The 16039-nt window shown below is 32.4% G+C and overlaps 1 protein-coding gene across 2 annotated transcripts in view; it reads left to right on the top strand.

The window, feature by feature from the left end:
* Positions 1 to 16039, top strand: part of LOC127716486 (minichromosome maintenance domain-containing protein 2-like) — a 113728-nt gene that overhangs the window by 63169 nt on the left and 34520 nt on the right. For both annotated transcript variants that reach the window (XM_052222711.1, XM_052222712.1), the window contains exon 11: positions 14276 to 14456. In XM_052222711.1, the coding sequence (XP_052078671.1) occupies positions 14276 to 14456 (181 nt within the window). The remainder of the gene's footprint in view (positions 1 to 14275; positions 14457 to 16039) is intronic.

The following is a 16039-nucleotide window of genomic DNA, read 5'->3' as shown; positions in this document are numbered from 1 at the left end:
ACACACATATAATCCACAACGGATTTGCCTTGTGGCGATATATAGGTAAAATCATTTAATCCAATTCTTCCGTTTAACATTGCGAAATTTATATTCGTCAAGAAATCAATAAAGAGATCACCGTTATAATTTTCATTCACATCAATTATTGACCTAGGGCTTATTTCGTCAACTCCTTCTATGTAATCCGATTTATTTCCACAGCGAAAATTGAAATCACCACATATCACAATATTTCCGATTGATTGGTTACAGTAAACCTGTTGTAGTAGGTTTTCAAAAAACAGTTCTTGATCATTAAGCTGACTAGATTCACTCGGAGGCAGGTAACATACTGTCACACAGAGAATAAAATCCGAAGATTTACTTTTCAATTTAATCCACAATATATCTTCAACGCTGTTATCGAGCGTTGTTTTGTCGTAGAATTCGAATAAATCGTTCTTTAAAAAGGCACCTACCCCACCTGATCCACGTTGAGCATTTATGTGCAAATTTTCACGATTATTTCCAATCCATGTATAGCCGTCGATGATTGGTTTCTGTGATCCTTTAAGGAAAGTTTCACAGACAGTAAAAATATCACAGTCTGTGTTTTGAAGCACAAGATTTCGAAATAGAGCATTGTCATTATCTTTTATTGACCATCCGGGACAGTTCCATACTCCACACCGCAATCTGTCCTATTGGCGTTTTTGAACGAGTCTGTTTCCGACAAAGACCAACTCGTTTTCTTTTCCGATTTCTTTGATTAAAGTTCTGATGTTACCCTTGAACATTCTTGTTTCTACTGGTAGATCATTGTCAATATACTCTTTTTTATAATCTGGGTTATTCTTTAAGTTACGTTTGTTCTTGAAAATGTCCTTTTTCTGTTCGTTGTCTTCAAGTTGGACTACCACTACTCCATTATATCTTTCGTTTCCATTCTTTCGGGTCACTTTCTGAATTTTAACATTTGGAATAGAAAGACCGTCTCTGAATAAAGTTAGTACCTTGTTAAATGTATCTTCTGCATTGTCTTTTTCTCTTTCATCATATGCTAAGTTCTTAATGATCACATTATTTCGGATGTCTATACTGTTTTCATCTTTTTTCTCTAAAATAAGGTTTTCACAGGATTTCTGCACATTGTCGATTTTAAGATTCATTTATGTTGGAGTTCCCAGAATTTTTATGTAAACAATGGGATTATGTAGGATTATGTTGTAACAACACTAAACTAATGAACCAAGGTAAATCCAGGTAAATCTTGTGGAAAATAAAGAAAAAGAATAGTTTCTATTACAATATTTTATTTAACATTTTCATAGGTGAAATTTATTTAGGTGGAAATATTAATATATACAAGTAAATAATATCATTTGAAATATAAATATATTAAAATTGCAGTACTTTTTCATTGAAACAAAGCACCGAAAAGTACAATAAAATTGACATTAAAACAGACACTAACACAGTAAAACATTGCACTAAATTGAACACATTCATCATTTCTGCAACCTTGTTTTCAGTGTTCGAATATAAAAATAAGAAGATGTGGTATGATTGCAAATGAGACAACTCTCCACAAGAGATCAAATGACACAGAAATTAACAACTATAGGTCGACGTACGGCATTCAAGAACGAGCAAAGCCCACACCGAATAGTCAGCTATAAAGGGCCCTGAAATGACAAATGTAAAACAATTCAAACGTGAAAACTAGCGGTCTAATTTATGTACAAAATAATGAACAAAAAGCAAATATGTTACACAGTAACAAACGACAACTACTGAATTACAGGCTCCTGACTTGGGACAGGCACATACAGAATGTGGCGGGGTTAAACTCTGGGACAGTGATGTAACAGTACAACATAAGAACAAACTATAAAAATCAGTTGAAAAAGGTTAACTCATCAGATGGATACAAATAGAAATACATCTAACAAAAACACAGAGTGGACGTGGACGGGTACTTATACATCCCCACAACAAAATGACACTAAGTACAGATCTGAGAGTACTCGCAGTTACTGACAGCTAGTTCAAAGCCAATAACAACTAATAAAAAATATCATGCATCTAGGACTAAAATATCAATCAGTACACATCCAACATCCAATAGACTTAGAGTAAAGACGTCATAAAGTCTGTCATCTATTTCTCTGTATTTTCTCTTTCTTGGAACACGTTTCACAAAGGCTCTGTATTGGATAAGTATGAGAGCATGGAAGGCTTCTTCTTGTCTTAAGAACTTGATCATGCTGAAGATGTTTGGGTGAGGTGCATTGACTAACTTCTTCAGTTTACTATGCCAACTTTCTAAATGATTTGTTGTTCTTGTACCTTCTGTTTTTGTTTAAAAAATCATATTTTTTTCAAATAATGAAATTAATTAAATCTTCAAAGCTAAAGTTTAAAGTGTAGGTTACTATTAAATGCTTTAACTACCTTTTCTTTTAAATAGTTTCTTTTCCAGACTTTTAAATGCTTTTACTTCTTTTTCTTTTAAATAATTTTATTTTCCAGACTACTAAATGCTTTTACTACCTTTTCTTTTAAATAATTTTATTTTCAAGAAATTCCATATTAGAAACACTTAATTATAACACTTGATACATGTTTTCAAACAAACAAAAAGACAACCATTTTTTTACATAAATTTCATATAAATAATTATATTTATTTAATTTCTACAGGTAAAGTTACTAGACACTAATGACTAAAACAACATATTTTGCAATAACAACATCTATTGTTCTTCCCATAATCTCCCATGTAGGAATAGCCAGAATAGTAAAATATAAAATGTAGGAATAGCCAGAAGACACCCTTAAAGGGACTGTTTAAATCATGATTTGGATAAGTCTAACACTGGTGATTGTTTCTTAAAGAAAATTATGTGTAATGTGAAAGCCAAATTTGTATATAAAAACTTAGTGGATGTAGTTATTCAACTACTAATAATCAAATTTTTGAAATGGAAAGAACTGTTGGTTATTGATACAACAGAATGGTCAGAATATTTCATGATAACCAAAAAGTCTTGTAGAGATGCTTATTTAAGAACTTTTCAATACAAATTTTTGCATAGAGTTATAGCAACTAATACCTTTTTGTACAAAATTAAATTAAAAGATACCAAGTTATGTACTTTTTGTAAACTTGGTGAAGAAACCATTGAACACCTTTTTATTGAATGCCCAATAACTTTTCAATTGTGGCAGTCTTTTTCAAATATTGTGAAACTTTTTTTTATAAAACTTTGTTCTCAACAAAGAGAGATGTTTCTTGGTTGCAAACATGAAAGTTTATTATTGAATCTGTTAGTCATAATTACAAAGAATTATATATACATGTTTATTGTTGAGTTAAAGAATAGAATAAAGAAATACCAATTTCTTGAATATCATGTTGAAAAGAAAAATAATAAAGTCCAAGTTTGTGAAAAATTTTGGTCTCCTTTACATGTAATATTTAACTAAATATTGTCTATTTTTTAGTTAAGTGAAAAGAAAATAGTGAGAGAGAGAGAGAGAGAGAGAGAGAGAGAGAGAGAGAGAGAGAGAGAGGTGCATACTGTTTACACAAATCCAAATGCATTCATTAAATGTATTATCCAGTCTTCAGACAGTGCAAAACACATTTAACATTTTGTTATCTGTCATAGGTGTTCTTTTATGTAACAGGTTAACTGTTTTTAAAGTGAATTTTATTGAGAAAATATATTATTTTAGAAAATATGAAATTATGAAATAATTGTATGACAAATTTTGATTTAATTACTCGGGTAAATTTTGTGAAACATGTCGCTTGTAAATAATTGCTCTGAGCAACGTTTTGGTATTTTGTCAATTTTCATTAATTAATCTGAGCAATATTAGGTTTTAATTAGTATCATAAATGTAATTAACTTGTATCTCTGTAATTGACATTATTCATATTTCACCTTTGGACATTTTTGAACAATAGTATTAATACTCAAATTATCTCAATTATCAAAATTATCAATGTCTGTCATTTTATGAGTAGTTTTCAGCATTCGCCTTAAATATCGGAGTCAAACAGTTATTCGTCAGTGTAGTCTCGTCGGTGTTATCCAGATAGGAGTGCTTCAAAAGCCAACCAGGCTCAGCTACTCAGGAGAAACCCGTACTCAAAAGACAGCTCAACACAACTGTAATCGTTCAAGCCAGACAACATTAACTTGGAATATTTCGAACATTTTGGACTTAAACTCAAACTGTGAATGGATTAGTGAAATTAGTGACTTTGTTATTTGGAACATTTGGACTTTATTTATTTGTAAATTGTTTTGGCATCATTATCATCATTTAGATCTGTTATTATATAAAACTGTTACAACTTGCTGCTTGCTTTATAGTTTTGTCTGCCATTGCTTAAGTCTTGCGAAAGACTGACCCCCTGTGCCTTGGGTTGTGCTTGTTCGATAGTCCCCCTTAAACTCGACGTGCATTGGCTCTTGGTGACAGATTTGGTGGAGGACCCGTTGGCAGAATTTCGATCCTTTTAGCTTTGGCATGGCATTATTATTAGCTACAGCTTTCAAAATTACTTTTAAATTATCTACTTACAAAATTTGCGAAGGAATTTCGTAACAAAAATCGAACAGAAGGAACAACAGAAAATGAGGATCTACTATTGAAGATAAGTAACTTATTAAAATATTATTTATTTTTTCTTTACAGTTATATTTAAATTTTTCTAGTTTCAGCAACTATTGTGCAAGATTGAATGTAAATAGATTAAAAATAAAATTAGTTTTAAATCTGTAAAAGTCATTGGTAGTATTCAAATGAATTTTATTTTCATAGTCTACCATTTACAGAAGTCTAATTATAATCTTGTTTAGTTTCAGTTTTCAACTTTAGAAGTTGCTATACTTAAGTTGGCAAACTAATTGTAAAGAAAGACAACTGCAGTGTGTGAACAAAATAGAACTACTACAGAGACTAAAGATAAGTAGCTTTTTGAAATAATAGTATTCATAATATTTCTCGAAATTAAATTGCTAGTTATTAAAGCAAAACGTTTCTTCAAAGAAAAGTTGTGAACATATAAATTATTGAGACTGCTAATAAATTTAAAACATTTTGTAGTTTTACACACATTTTATGTAGCATATTGCCTTTTTATTCTGTGAATAGATTTTATCTAATATAGTCAAAATTCTTTTAGTAGAAGTCATGGGAAAGAAAAGAATTAAGAATATATGGTGCTGCAAAAGATCAAAATGTGCAAGTCTTTCAACTGTTACAGCAAGAGAAGCAGATATAGAATTTAAATCATCTTTAGAAAGAAACTTTATGTACCTGAACATTGAAAATTCGAATCAAAAGTGCTTGATTGACAGTGGTGCAACAATAAGTTGTATAAGTCAACATCTTTTAAAACAACTAAAACCTCAAGCTGACATGCAGAGATCACCAATTTTTAGTGGAGTTGGAGTATGCGGAGAAGTACACCCAGTGCTAGGACAAACTACTTTGGAAATAAGATTTGACGAACACAAAATTTTACAGAACTTTCACATTTTCGAAACGCTTCATTCAAAAATACTTCTCGGATTGGACTTTTTGGTAGCTCATAAGGTTAATATGGATTTTGGAAAAATGATAATATCTGTGCCAAATGTAACAGGAAAAGATAGTGCTACACTTGAAGAAAAGGAGAACATGGTTTCTACAGTTACTGTTCCAACATTCTTAGATGACAACGTTCAGATTGCCATGGCAACCACAGTGGACCTAGTAAAAGTACCAGCTCAATCTGAAATCATAATTCCAGTACATGTTGGAAGGTTTAAACATGGAACAACAGTAATTTTGGAACCGAAAGGAAACTTATCCATTGAACATCAAGTAGCAGGGGGAAAGACAATTTCTACAGTGTTAAGAGGCATAGCTTCATACAGACTTTTGAATCCTACAAATTCAACAATTTACATTCCAAGAAGGACTAAAATTGCGAAAGCCGAAACAGTCTAACCGTGTTACAAAGTTCACAGAAGGATCATCTGCTCCTATTAACTTTCTTAGCGAAACAACTAGTAATCAACTTTGTAGTGAATTTTCAGACCTAGGATTTAATTTGGACAATTTGGAACTTTCAGTGGAACAAAAACAACAAATTCAAAACTTTCTTATTCAAAATAGGGACATATTTGCAAAGGATTTAAGTAAACTGGGACATACCAACTTGCATTTCCACACCATTTATACTGGTGATGCAAAACCAATTAGCGCTGCTCCATATAGACAATCACCACAAATGCACAGAGAACTTGATAAACAACTTGATGAAATGCAAAGATATAACAGAATTGAGGAGTCTACTTCACCTTGGCATAGTCCAGTCGTACTTGTTAAAAAAAAAAATGGAAGTATTCGCGTATGTGTAGATTTTAGGGCTTTAAACCGTATAACAGAACCCATGTCAGCAGTAATTCCAACTATGACTGATATATTTGACACTTTGGCAGATTCAAAAGCAGAAATATTCTCATCTCTCGATTTAATGTCCGGATTTTGGCAGGTCCCGCTAGACTCAGCAACGAAGCATAAGAGTGCATTCATCACGCAACAAGGTGTATATGAATTTAATAGACTTCCATTGCATTAGTTTACATAGATGACATTCTTATTTTCTCAAAGAACTTTGAAGACCACCTTAATCACCTTCAACAAGTGTTTTCCAACCTACGTGAAGCAAACCTGAAACTTAATCCAGAAAAATGTAAATTTGCTACAAGAACAATCAAGTATCTCGGACATGTAATATCAAAAGATGGCATCCGCGTCAATCCAGAAAATACAGAAAAAGTTAAGGACTTCTGCAGACCAAACACTGCAAAGCAAGTGAAAAGTTTCTTAGGAATGGCAAATTACTATAGGAAATTTGTAAAAGACTATGCCCACATAGCAGCTCCATTAACAAAACTTTTAAAGAAAGATCAAAGATTCAGGTGGACTCCAGAATGTGATATTGCGTTTGAAAATTTAAAAGACCGTTTGACATCAGCTCCAATTTTATTGTTTCCCCATTTAGACAAACCCTTCATCTTAGCAACAGATTCTTCAGAGTTTTCAAATGGATATATTTTAAGTCAGATTCAAAATGGATTAGAACATGTGATTGCTTATGGCGGTAGACAATTAAGGGGTTCAGAACTTAAGTGGCATATTACTGACAAAGAGGCTCTAGCATTAGTGGAAGGAGTTCAACATTTTAAACATTATTTGGCAAATCAAGAGTTCACAGTATATACAGACAATATCTCAGTTAAATATCTTCAAAAAATCAAAGATTGTCAGGGAAGACTTGGTAGGTGGAGTTTGCTGTTACAAGGATATAATTTTAAAATTAAACATTGCGCAGGATCTAAAAACCCAGCAGACTGCTTATCAAGACAAAAACATTTAGAAATTAACAATAGTGCTTCATATGACTCTAGTGAACTTGCAGACCATTTAGGCTCCATAGATATACCGAAAGAATATACTGAAGTTACATTTATATATAAGGGTGAAAATGAAGATGCAGTTATTTCCAGTCTACAAACCGTGACAATCAATGATATTCAATTAACAAATCTAGGCGAAGAACAAGAAACATGTAAAGACTTTGCTGATATTATTAAAAACAAACAGTCAGGAAGAGTACCACAGAATCCAGAACTTGCAAGGGCAGTCGTAGCCGAATCATTCAACTTTGAGTTAGAAGATGGAATATTAAAACACTTCTACTCAAAACGTTGTAAGAAAGTGCCAAAAGATGAACGACTTGTCAAACAGATTGCAGTTCCAAGGAATCTCCGTGATTCAATACTCAAAGCCTATCATGACTGCATTCTGGGAGGAGGACATCAAGGATTTGAACGAACATATGCTGCAATTCGAAACAAATATTTCTGGCCATCGATGTATAGTGACATTAATCAATATGTAAAAACGTGTGAAGTGTGCCAGCAGTCAAAACGTGCCTTCAATTCAAAACCACCACCTCTCCAACCACAACCAACAAATGATATTTTCGGACGATGGCATATGGATATTTTAAGTGGCCTTCCAACAACAAAAGATAAATATAAACATGTTTTACTCGTAGTTGACAGCTATTCGAAATGGTGCGAAGCTTTTCCGTTAAGATCTGAGGAAGCAGGTGAGGTTGCAAATGTTTTATATAGAGAAATAATATCTCGTTATGGTGCACCTAGGACCCTATTATCTGACCGCGGACGTAATTTTGTCTTGGCATCATTATCATCATTTAGATCTGTTATTATATAAAACTGTTACAACTTGCTGCTTGCTTTATAGTTTTGCCTGCCATTGCTTAAGTCTTGTGAAAGACTGACCCCCTGTGCCTTGGGTTGTGCATGTTCGATAGTCCCCCTTAAACTCGACGTGCATTGGCTCTTGGTGACATATCCATCAACAACCTGTGCCACAAATCAACAACAATGGAATAAATAGACAACAACCACCCCTTCCTGTAATTGACAACAATAGGCCAACTCAGAACCAACAACAGCAACTTCCTGTAGATAAAAACAACAACGGACAACAACAAAAGCAACAACCAGCACAAAATAGTGAAACAAATAAGAGAACTGCAGGCCCTTCAGGAGATTCAACCGTAAATGCACCAGTTAAAGACAACAAGCCATCTTGTCAGGACTGTAAGAACAATAAGTGTAACGCATTCAAAGAAGAGGAGATTCAACAAGTTTTATCATCAGTCAGAAGTAATGGTACACTATATTATAAACTTAAGTTTACCGATAATTCAAGAAACACAGAATGGTATTTTCCATGCAAGGTCCCAGCAAAATTAATATGAGAATTTCATACGCAACGTACAATGAGTGGTAAGAAAAGAAAACGCCCATTACAGCAGAATAAACATAAATTTTTCACAAAACCGGATCCAGCTGTTAATAGTGTACAATATATTTCAAGTAAAGTCACAGCTGATATAAGCACACAAACTGAAACCATCAATGAACAAGATCAAGCAAATGAACATCAACAATTATTAGCCGTAAGAATTCTTAACAACCGACCATACCTTTTAATTAAATCTGGAAATACTACAAAATACGAATCAATGACTTCAGTACCAAATACCGCTCCACAAGTTTTAATAGATCATAAGGAACGTATCAAACAAGCCCTTTTACAACAAGACATTCAATATGCAAAGGAGAAAAGATTAGGAAAGGAAAATCAACGCAACTGCAGTTTTCAAATAGCCTCAGATGGAAAAATACACGAAGTTCGATACAACATAGATGGCACAACGGAATTTTTATCGGATACAGGAATCCAGTCATTGCACCAGAGTGGGATACATTTGATAGTCTGTCAAATGCGTCAATAAATAACTTTATAAATGTGTTAGAAACACAATACAAAATAGAAATAAGTATGAGGAGAAGATAAATTTGTGTGTAGTACATGTACATTTGTTAGATATATTAATATTTTATAGAATAATAATAATGAATTGTAGCTACTATTTTTTATAAAGCCACAAAAATGGGCAAAGAATAGATTTTGGAATAAAGCCACATAGATTCGTATTTAGAATATTATAGAGTATAGCCACATAGATTGGCAAATAATGAATTATAGAATATAGTGATTGTAAAAAGATAGATACCGGTATCATAAATAGAGTGTATGTCTTGTATTTTTTATTGTAATACTAGCTAGTATGTTTTCTTTTTTTTTGTATGTTACAATTTTTTTTAAAAGTATATTAATGATCTATGATTAAAATCATTTGGAGTTGGACTGGTCATTCAACTCCACACCCTGCACTTGTATAGGGCTGACCACCTTATACAAGGAGCATACAGCATTAAACATTTTCTTCATTTTTATGTAATTTTCAGTCTTGAATTCTTCTTTGCATATGTCTTTACATTTTCATTAGTCTGTCTTTTCATATCTTATCTGGCAATTTTCTTTATCTAGCAATTTTGTCTCAAATTGCATTTTTTTATCTTGTCTTTTCTTGTGTATATTATAATACAAAACAGTTTATTCTGCACGATTATGGTATATATATTCTTTTATTTTGAATGTTTTTTTTTGTACATATGTATATTTTCTCATGTTTGGGGACAAACATATTGGAGAAGGGGGGAATTTGTCATAGGTGTTCTTTTATGTAAAAGGTTAACTGTTTTTAAAGTGAATTTTATTGAGAAAACATATTATTTTAGAAAATATGAAATTATGAAATAATTGTATGACAAATTTTGATTTAATTACTCAGGTAAATTTTGTGAAACATGTCGCTTGTAAATAATTGCTCTGAGCAACGTTTTGGTATTTTGTCAATTGTCATTAATTAATCTGAGCAATATTAGGTTTTAATTAGTATCATAAATGTAATTAACTTGTATCTCTGTAATTGACATTATTCATATTTCACCTTTGGACATTTTTGAACAATAGTATTAATACTCAAATTATCTCAATTATCAAAATTATCAATGCCTGTCATTTTATGAGTAGTTTTCAGCATTCGCCTTAAATATCGGAGTCAAACAGTTATTCGTCAGTGTAGTCTCGTCGGTGTTATCCAGATAGGAGTGCTTCAAAAGCCAACCAGGCTCAGCTACTCAGGAGAAACCCGTACTCAAAAGACAGCTCAACACAACTGTAATCGTTCAAGCCAGACAACATTAACTTGGAATATTTCGAACATTTTGGACTTAAACTCAAACTGTGAATGGATTAGTGAAATTAGTGACTTTGTTATTTGGAACATTTGGACTTTATTTATTTGTAAATTGTTTTGGCATCATTATCATCATTTAGATCTGTTATTATATAAAACTGTTACAACTTGCTGCTTGCTTTATAGTTTTGCCTGCCATTGCTTAAGTCTTGCGAAAGACTGACCCCCTGTGCCTTGGGTTGTGCATGTTCGATAGTCCTCCTTAAACTCGACGTGCATTGGCTCTTGGTGACATATTATTTTAGAAAATATGAAATTATGAAATAATTGTATGACAAATTTTGATTTAATTACTCAGGTAAATTTTGTGAAACATGTCGCTTGTAAATAATTGCTCTGAGCAACGTTTTGGTATTTTGTCAATTGTCATTAATTAATCTGAGCAATATTAGGTTTTAATTAGTATCATAAATGTAATTAACTTGTATCTCTGTAATTGACATTATTCATATTTCACCTTTGGACATTTTTGAACAATAGTATTAATACTCAAATTATCTCAATTATCAAAATTATCAATGCCTGTCATTTTATGAGTAGTTTTCAGCATTCACCTTAAATATCGGAGTCAAACAGTTATTCGTCAGTGTAGTCTCGTCGGTGTTATCCAGATAGGAGTGCTTCAAAAGCCAACCAGGCTCAGCTACTCAGGAGAAACCCGTACTCAAAAGACAGCTCAACACAACTGTAATCGTTCAAGCCAGACAACATTAACTTGGAATATTTCGAACATTTTGGACTTACACTCAAACTGTGAATGGATAAGTGAAATTAGTGACTTTGTTATTTGGAACATTTGGACTTTATTTATTTGTAAATTGTTTTGGCATCATTATCATCATTTAGATCTGTTATTATATAAAACTGTTACAACTTGCTGCTTGCTTTATAGTTTTGCCTGCCATTGCTTAAGTCTTTCGAAAGACTGACCCCCTGTGCCTTGGGTTGTGCATGTTCGATAGTCCCCCTCAAACTCAACTTGCATTGGCTCTTGGTGACATATTATTTTAGAAAATATGAAATTATGAAATAATTGTATGACAAATTTTGATTTAATTACTCAGGTAAATTTTGTGAAACATGTCGCTTGTAAATAATTGCTCTGAGCAACGTTTTGGTATTTTGTCAATTGTCATTAATTAATCTGAGCAATATGAGGTTTTAATTAGTATCATAAATGTAATTAACTTGTATCTCTGTAATTGACATTATTCATATTTCACCTTTGGACATTTTTGAACAATAGTATTAATACTCAAATTATCTCAATTATCAAAATTATCAATGCCTGTCATTTTATGAGTAGTTTTCAGCATTCGCCTTAAATATTAGAGTCAAACAGTTATTAGTCAGTCTAGTCTCATCTGTGTTATCCAGATAGGAGTGCTTCAAAAGCCAACCAGGTTCAGCTACTCAGGAGAAACCCGTACTCAAAAGACAGCTCAACACAACTGTAATCGTTCAAGCCAGACAACATTAACTTGGAATATTTCGAACATTTTGGACTTAAACTCAAACTGTGAATGGATTAGTGAAATTAGTGACTTTGTTATTTGGAACATTTGGACTTTATTTATTTGTAAATTGTTTTGGCATCATTATCATCATTTAGATCTGTTATTATATAAAACTGTTACAACTTGCTGCTTGCTTTATAGTTTTGCCTGCCATTGCTTAAGTCTTGTGAAAGACTGACCCCCTGTGCCTTGGGTTGTGCATGTTCGATAGTCCCCCTTAAACTCGACGTGCATTGGCTCTTGGTGACATATCCCTTTCGACCCTCTATGCCCACAGAACCTACACAATTGATTTCATGTTAAATACTAGTAGTTAACGTCTCAAATATGGCTGAAATGTTTGATATTTGACTTGAAAAAGCAATTGCTAGAAGTCTATATGGAGGTGGAAAAATTTTTTCATTCATTTGCCAGCCATCTGATCTTGGGTATATCCAGGTAAACAGCATGTCAGTACTTGGATTATATTTACATGTCACTGGCATTTTTCACACCTATAGTGTATACAACTCTTTGTCCCTTAATAAGGGGTAAATAATCAAATATATTGGCTTGTCAATAAGTACAAAAATTTTGTTTACCAAAAGTGTTTTTATGAAGAATATTTTCATCATGCAAAATGCATATGAAAGATATTTTTGTATTTTTGTATACTTGATCAAGTATTATATTGAAATTGTGATAAAACAATAATAGCACAATAACTTTTTATATATTTGGTACACTGTTTCCTTGTTCTTAGCTCACCTGGCCCGTTGGGCCAAGTGAGCTTTTCTCATCACTTGGCGTCCGTTGTCGTTAGCTTTTTACAAAAATCTTCTCCTCTGAAACCACTGGGCCAAATTTAACCAAACTTGGCCACAATCATCATTAGGTATTTAGTTTAAAAAATGTGTCCGATGCCCCCACCAACCAACCTAGATGGCCGCCATGGCTAAAAATAGAACATAGGGGTAAAATGTAGATTTTGGCATATATCTCTGAAACCAAAGCATTTAGAATAAATCTGACACAGGGTAAAACTGATTATCAGGTCAAGATCTATCTTCTCTGAAACTACTGAGACAAAGCTAACCATACTTGGCCATAATCATTATTAGGGTATCTAGTTTAAAAAATTTGTCCGATGACCCCGCCTTCCAACCATCATGGCCGACTTGGTTTAAAATAGAACAAAGGGGTAAAATGCAGTTTTTGGTTTATATCTCTGAAACTAAAGCATTTAGAGCAAATCTGATAGGTGGCAAAAATGTTCATCAGATTTAGATTTATCTGCCCTGAAATTTTCAGACAAATCCGACAACCCGTTGTTGGGTTGCTGCCCCTGAGTTAGTAATTTTACAGAAATTTTGCAGTTTTTTGTTATTATCTTAGATACCATTATAATATCTAATATCTAATACTATTAATTATGATTTTAACCTTATTTTACCTGATTTCCAAAGCATCAGTAAATACAGGTGAGCCACACAGGCTCGTGAGAGCCTCTAGTTATTATTGTTGGTTCTTGGCTCTACTTTTGGAATTCTACACATTCTGTCTGACCATGAAAAAATCAATACACAAAACAGAAACAGAGGGACATTCAATTCAAATTGGCAGAAAATAGTTAACAAAAAACAGATAAAACACAAATTCAGTATTGTATTTATTTTTTTTCGACAAAAACTATTTATTTAGAGATTTATGTAGGTTTGGCTTTCATTAAATTAGGTTTGCCCAGGAAATCCAAATTTAACCACCTTTTTCTGTCTTGAAATTATCCTCTGGTCACTAATTCTTGCTTATAAGTAGGTACCCCTTTCTGGATCCTGAATTTTACTCCCATAATTTCCCACTTATAAGCAAGGGTCTACGGTAGTTGAGCGAGGACTGTGAAGAGGACCTTATAATGAACTGTTACATAAACAATATTTTGTATCTGTTATTGTACAACAATTTGCTGATTTTAGGATAAATTTATCATAATTTTAGGCAATATCAGTTTTAATGCTTTGCAGCTTTAGGGCAAAGGAAGTTTGCTGTTGATATTAGCAGTAGATATACTGGTGGGTTGCCACAGCAGTTAGAAGAGACACTGTCATGCCATGTATGGGGATACACACAACCTATCAAACAAAGACAAAGTAATGATCCATTCCTTGGACAAGATATTAATAATGGTTCAAATACATTTCTGGAGTAAGTATAATAATGGTGTGTCAAGCAAAAGAAGGGATTCCATGTTTCGCTAATCTCTGGACATGCTGGACAGTATAATTCTTTTCCTGTTAAACAGACATTTGGTCCAGAAAAACTACGTTTTGCTGAATTTTAGTCCATGTGTCCATGGATCTTTAGAATGTGTGAAAATATTTTGGTTAATTCATGTCCTTATGCAGCAATATTTCACAATATTTGCTAATACAAGATTACATGTCTGATATGGAAAAAAACATTCCTAAGTTCTGATGAAAGTAATTGAAGAATTTTCTAACAATGAAGAAAAATCTTCTTGGATTACTTTGTACTGGGTTGATTTGAAAACTTGATGTTATAATATTTGTTAGCTTTGTATTCTCTGATTCCTCATGTGTTTCAAGTAGTCAAACGATTTGCAGTTAAAAGTTATTATTAGTTAAATGTTATGCTGAAATAGATACAAGAATTTATTTTCAATAATCTCAGCACGTCAATAGTTGTCAACCTTTGAAAAGGAAACTGTTGGTTAACAATAACAACAATTCTTTATTTTAAGAGGGTTACACAGTTGGCTATATAACGTGAAACTTGTGTAACAGAAATGCAATTGGAGATGAGTTTCATTATATTTTGGAATGTACATATTTTTCAGAAGAAAGGAAAGAAATAATAGACAGAAAATACCTTACAATGCCAACACTCAAATTTAAAGCAATTATGAATTTGTCGAAATAATCAACACTAAAAAAGGTTGTGCCAGTTCATTAGAATCATAAATAAAAAAAATTGATTCTCTCTGATAAAAAAGGGAGCCTCAACCTATACACCCTTTTCTTCTCTGACAAGTCTTCATCTGCTGCTCGTAACCTCATCACATGTATCATATGTATTATAATAAGATGCATGTCTATGTATTTCTGCGTACCATTATATCAACAAAGTTTTTTTTTAAGAATAACATATATAAATAATGGAAAAGCATAAACAAAAAATCATTGAAAAACAAAACTGCAAACATATACATGGCATACATTAGTATAAAAGTGAAGTTTAATGATGAAGTTCAATACAACTGCATAAAATGTTATGAAAAAATAAACATGATGAAATAATTGATATTTAACACTTTTTTATAGTTGTTAATTTCAGTAAATAATCTGTTATTTTGTATTTCAAAGAATTAACATTTGTAATATTTCTTAACAATATAGGAAAATTGTTCCACAAGGTTGGTCCAGAATACATAAAAGATTTCTTGAACAATTCAAATTTTGGTTTTTGCGAGTATGAGGTTTCCTTGAACAGCATTTCTCAAGGGGTATACATTTCTGTCTGAAACATAATGAAAGAGAGGAGAAAGATACCAAAGGAGCATTCAACATGCTAGTAATCAATTTTTGATGCATGAAATATCATCACCAACTTGTGATATTTTATTCTCTGTTCAACTGTCATCCAGTTTAAATGTTTGAATAAGGGTTCAGAAGGAGTGAAAGGGTCTGTTTCTAGTTGTATTCTAGCAGCTCTCTTTTGTAATTTTATGATTCCATGGCAATCATGCCACATCTTCTTATATCTATAAA

The sequence above is a fragment of the Mytilus californianus genome, unplaced genomic scaffold, assembly GCF_021869535.1.
Source record: "Mytilus californianus isolate M0D057914Y unplaced genomic scaffold, xbMytCali1.0.p SCAF_9, whole genome shotgun sequence".
NCBI lineage: Eukaryota > Metazoa > Mollusca > Bivalvia > Mytilida > Mytilidae > Mytilus > Mytilus californianus.
This window is presented reverse-complemented; position numbering and strand designations above follow the sequence as displayed.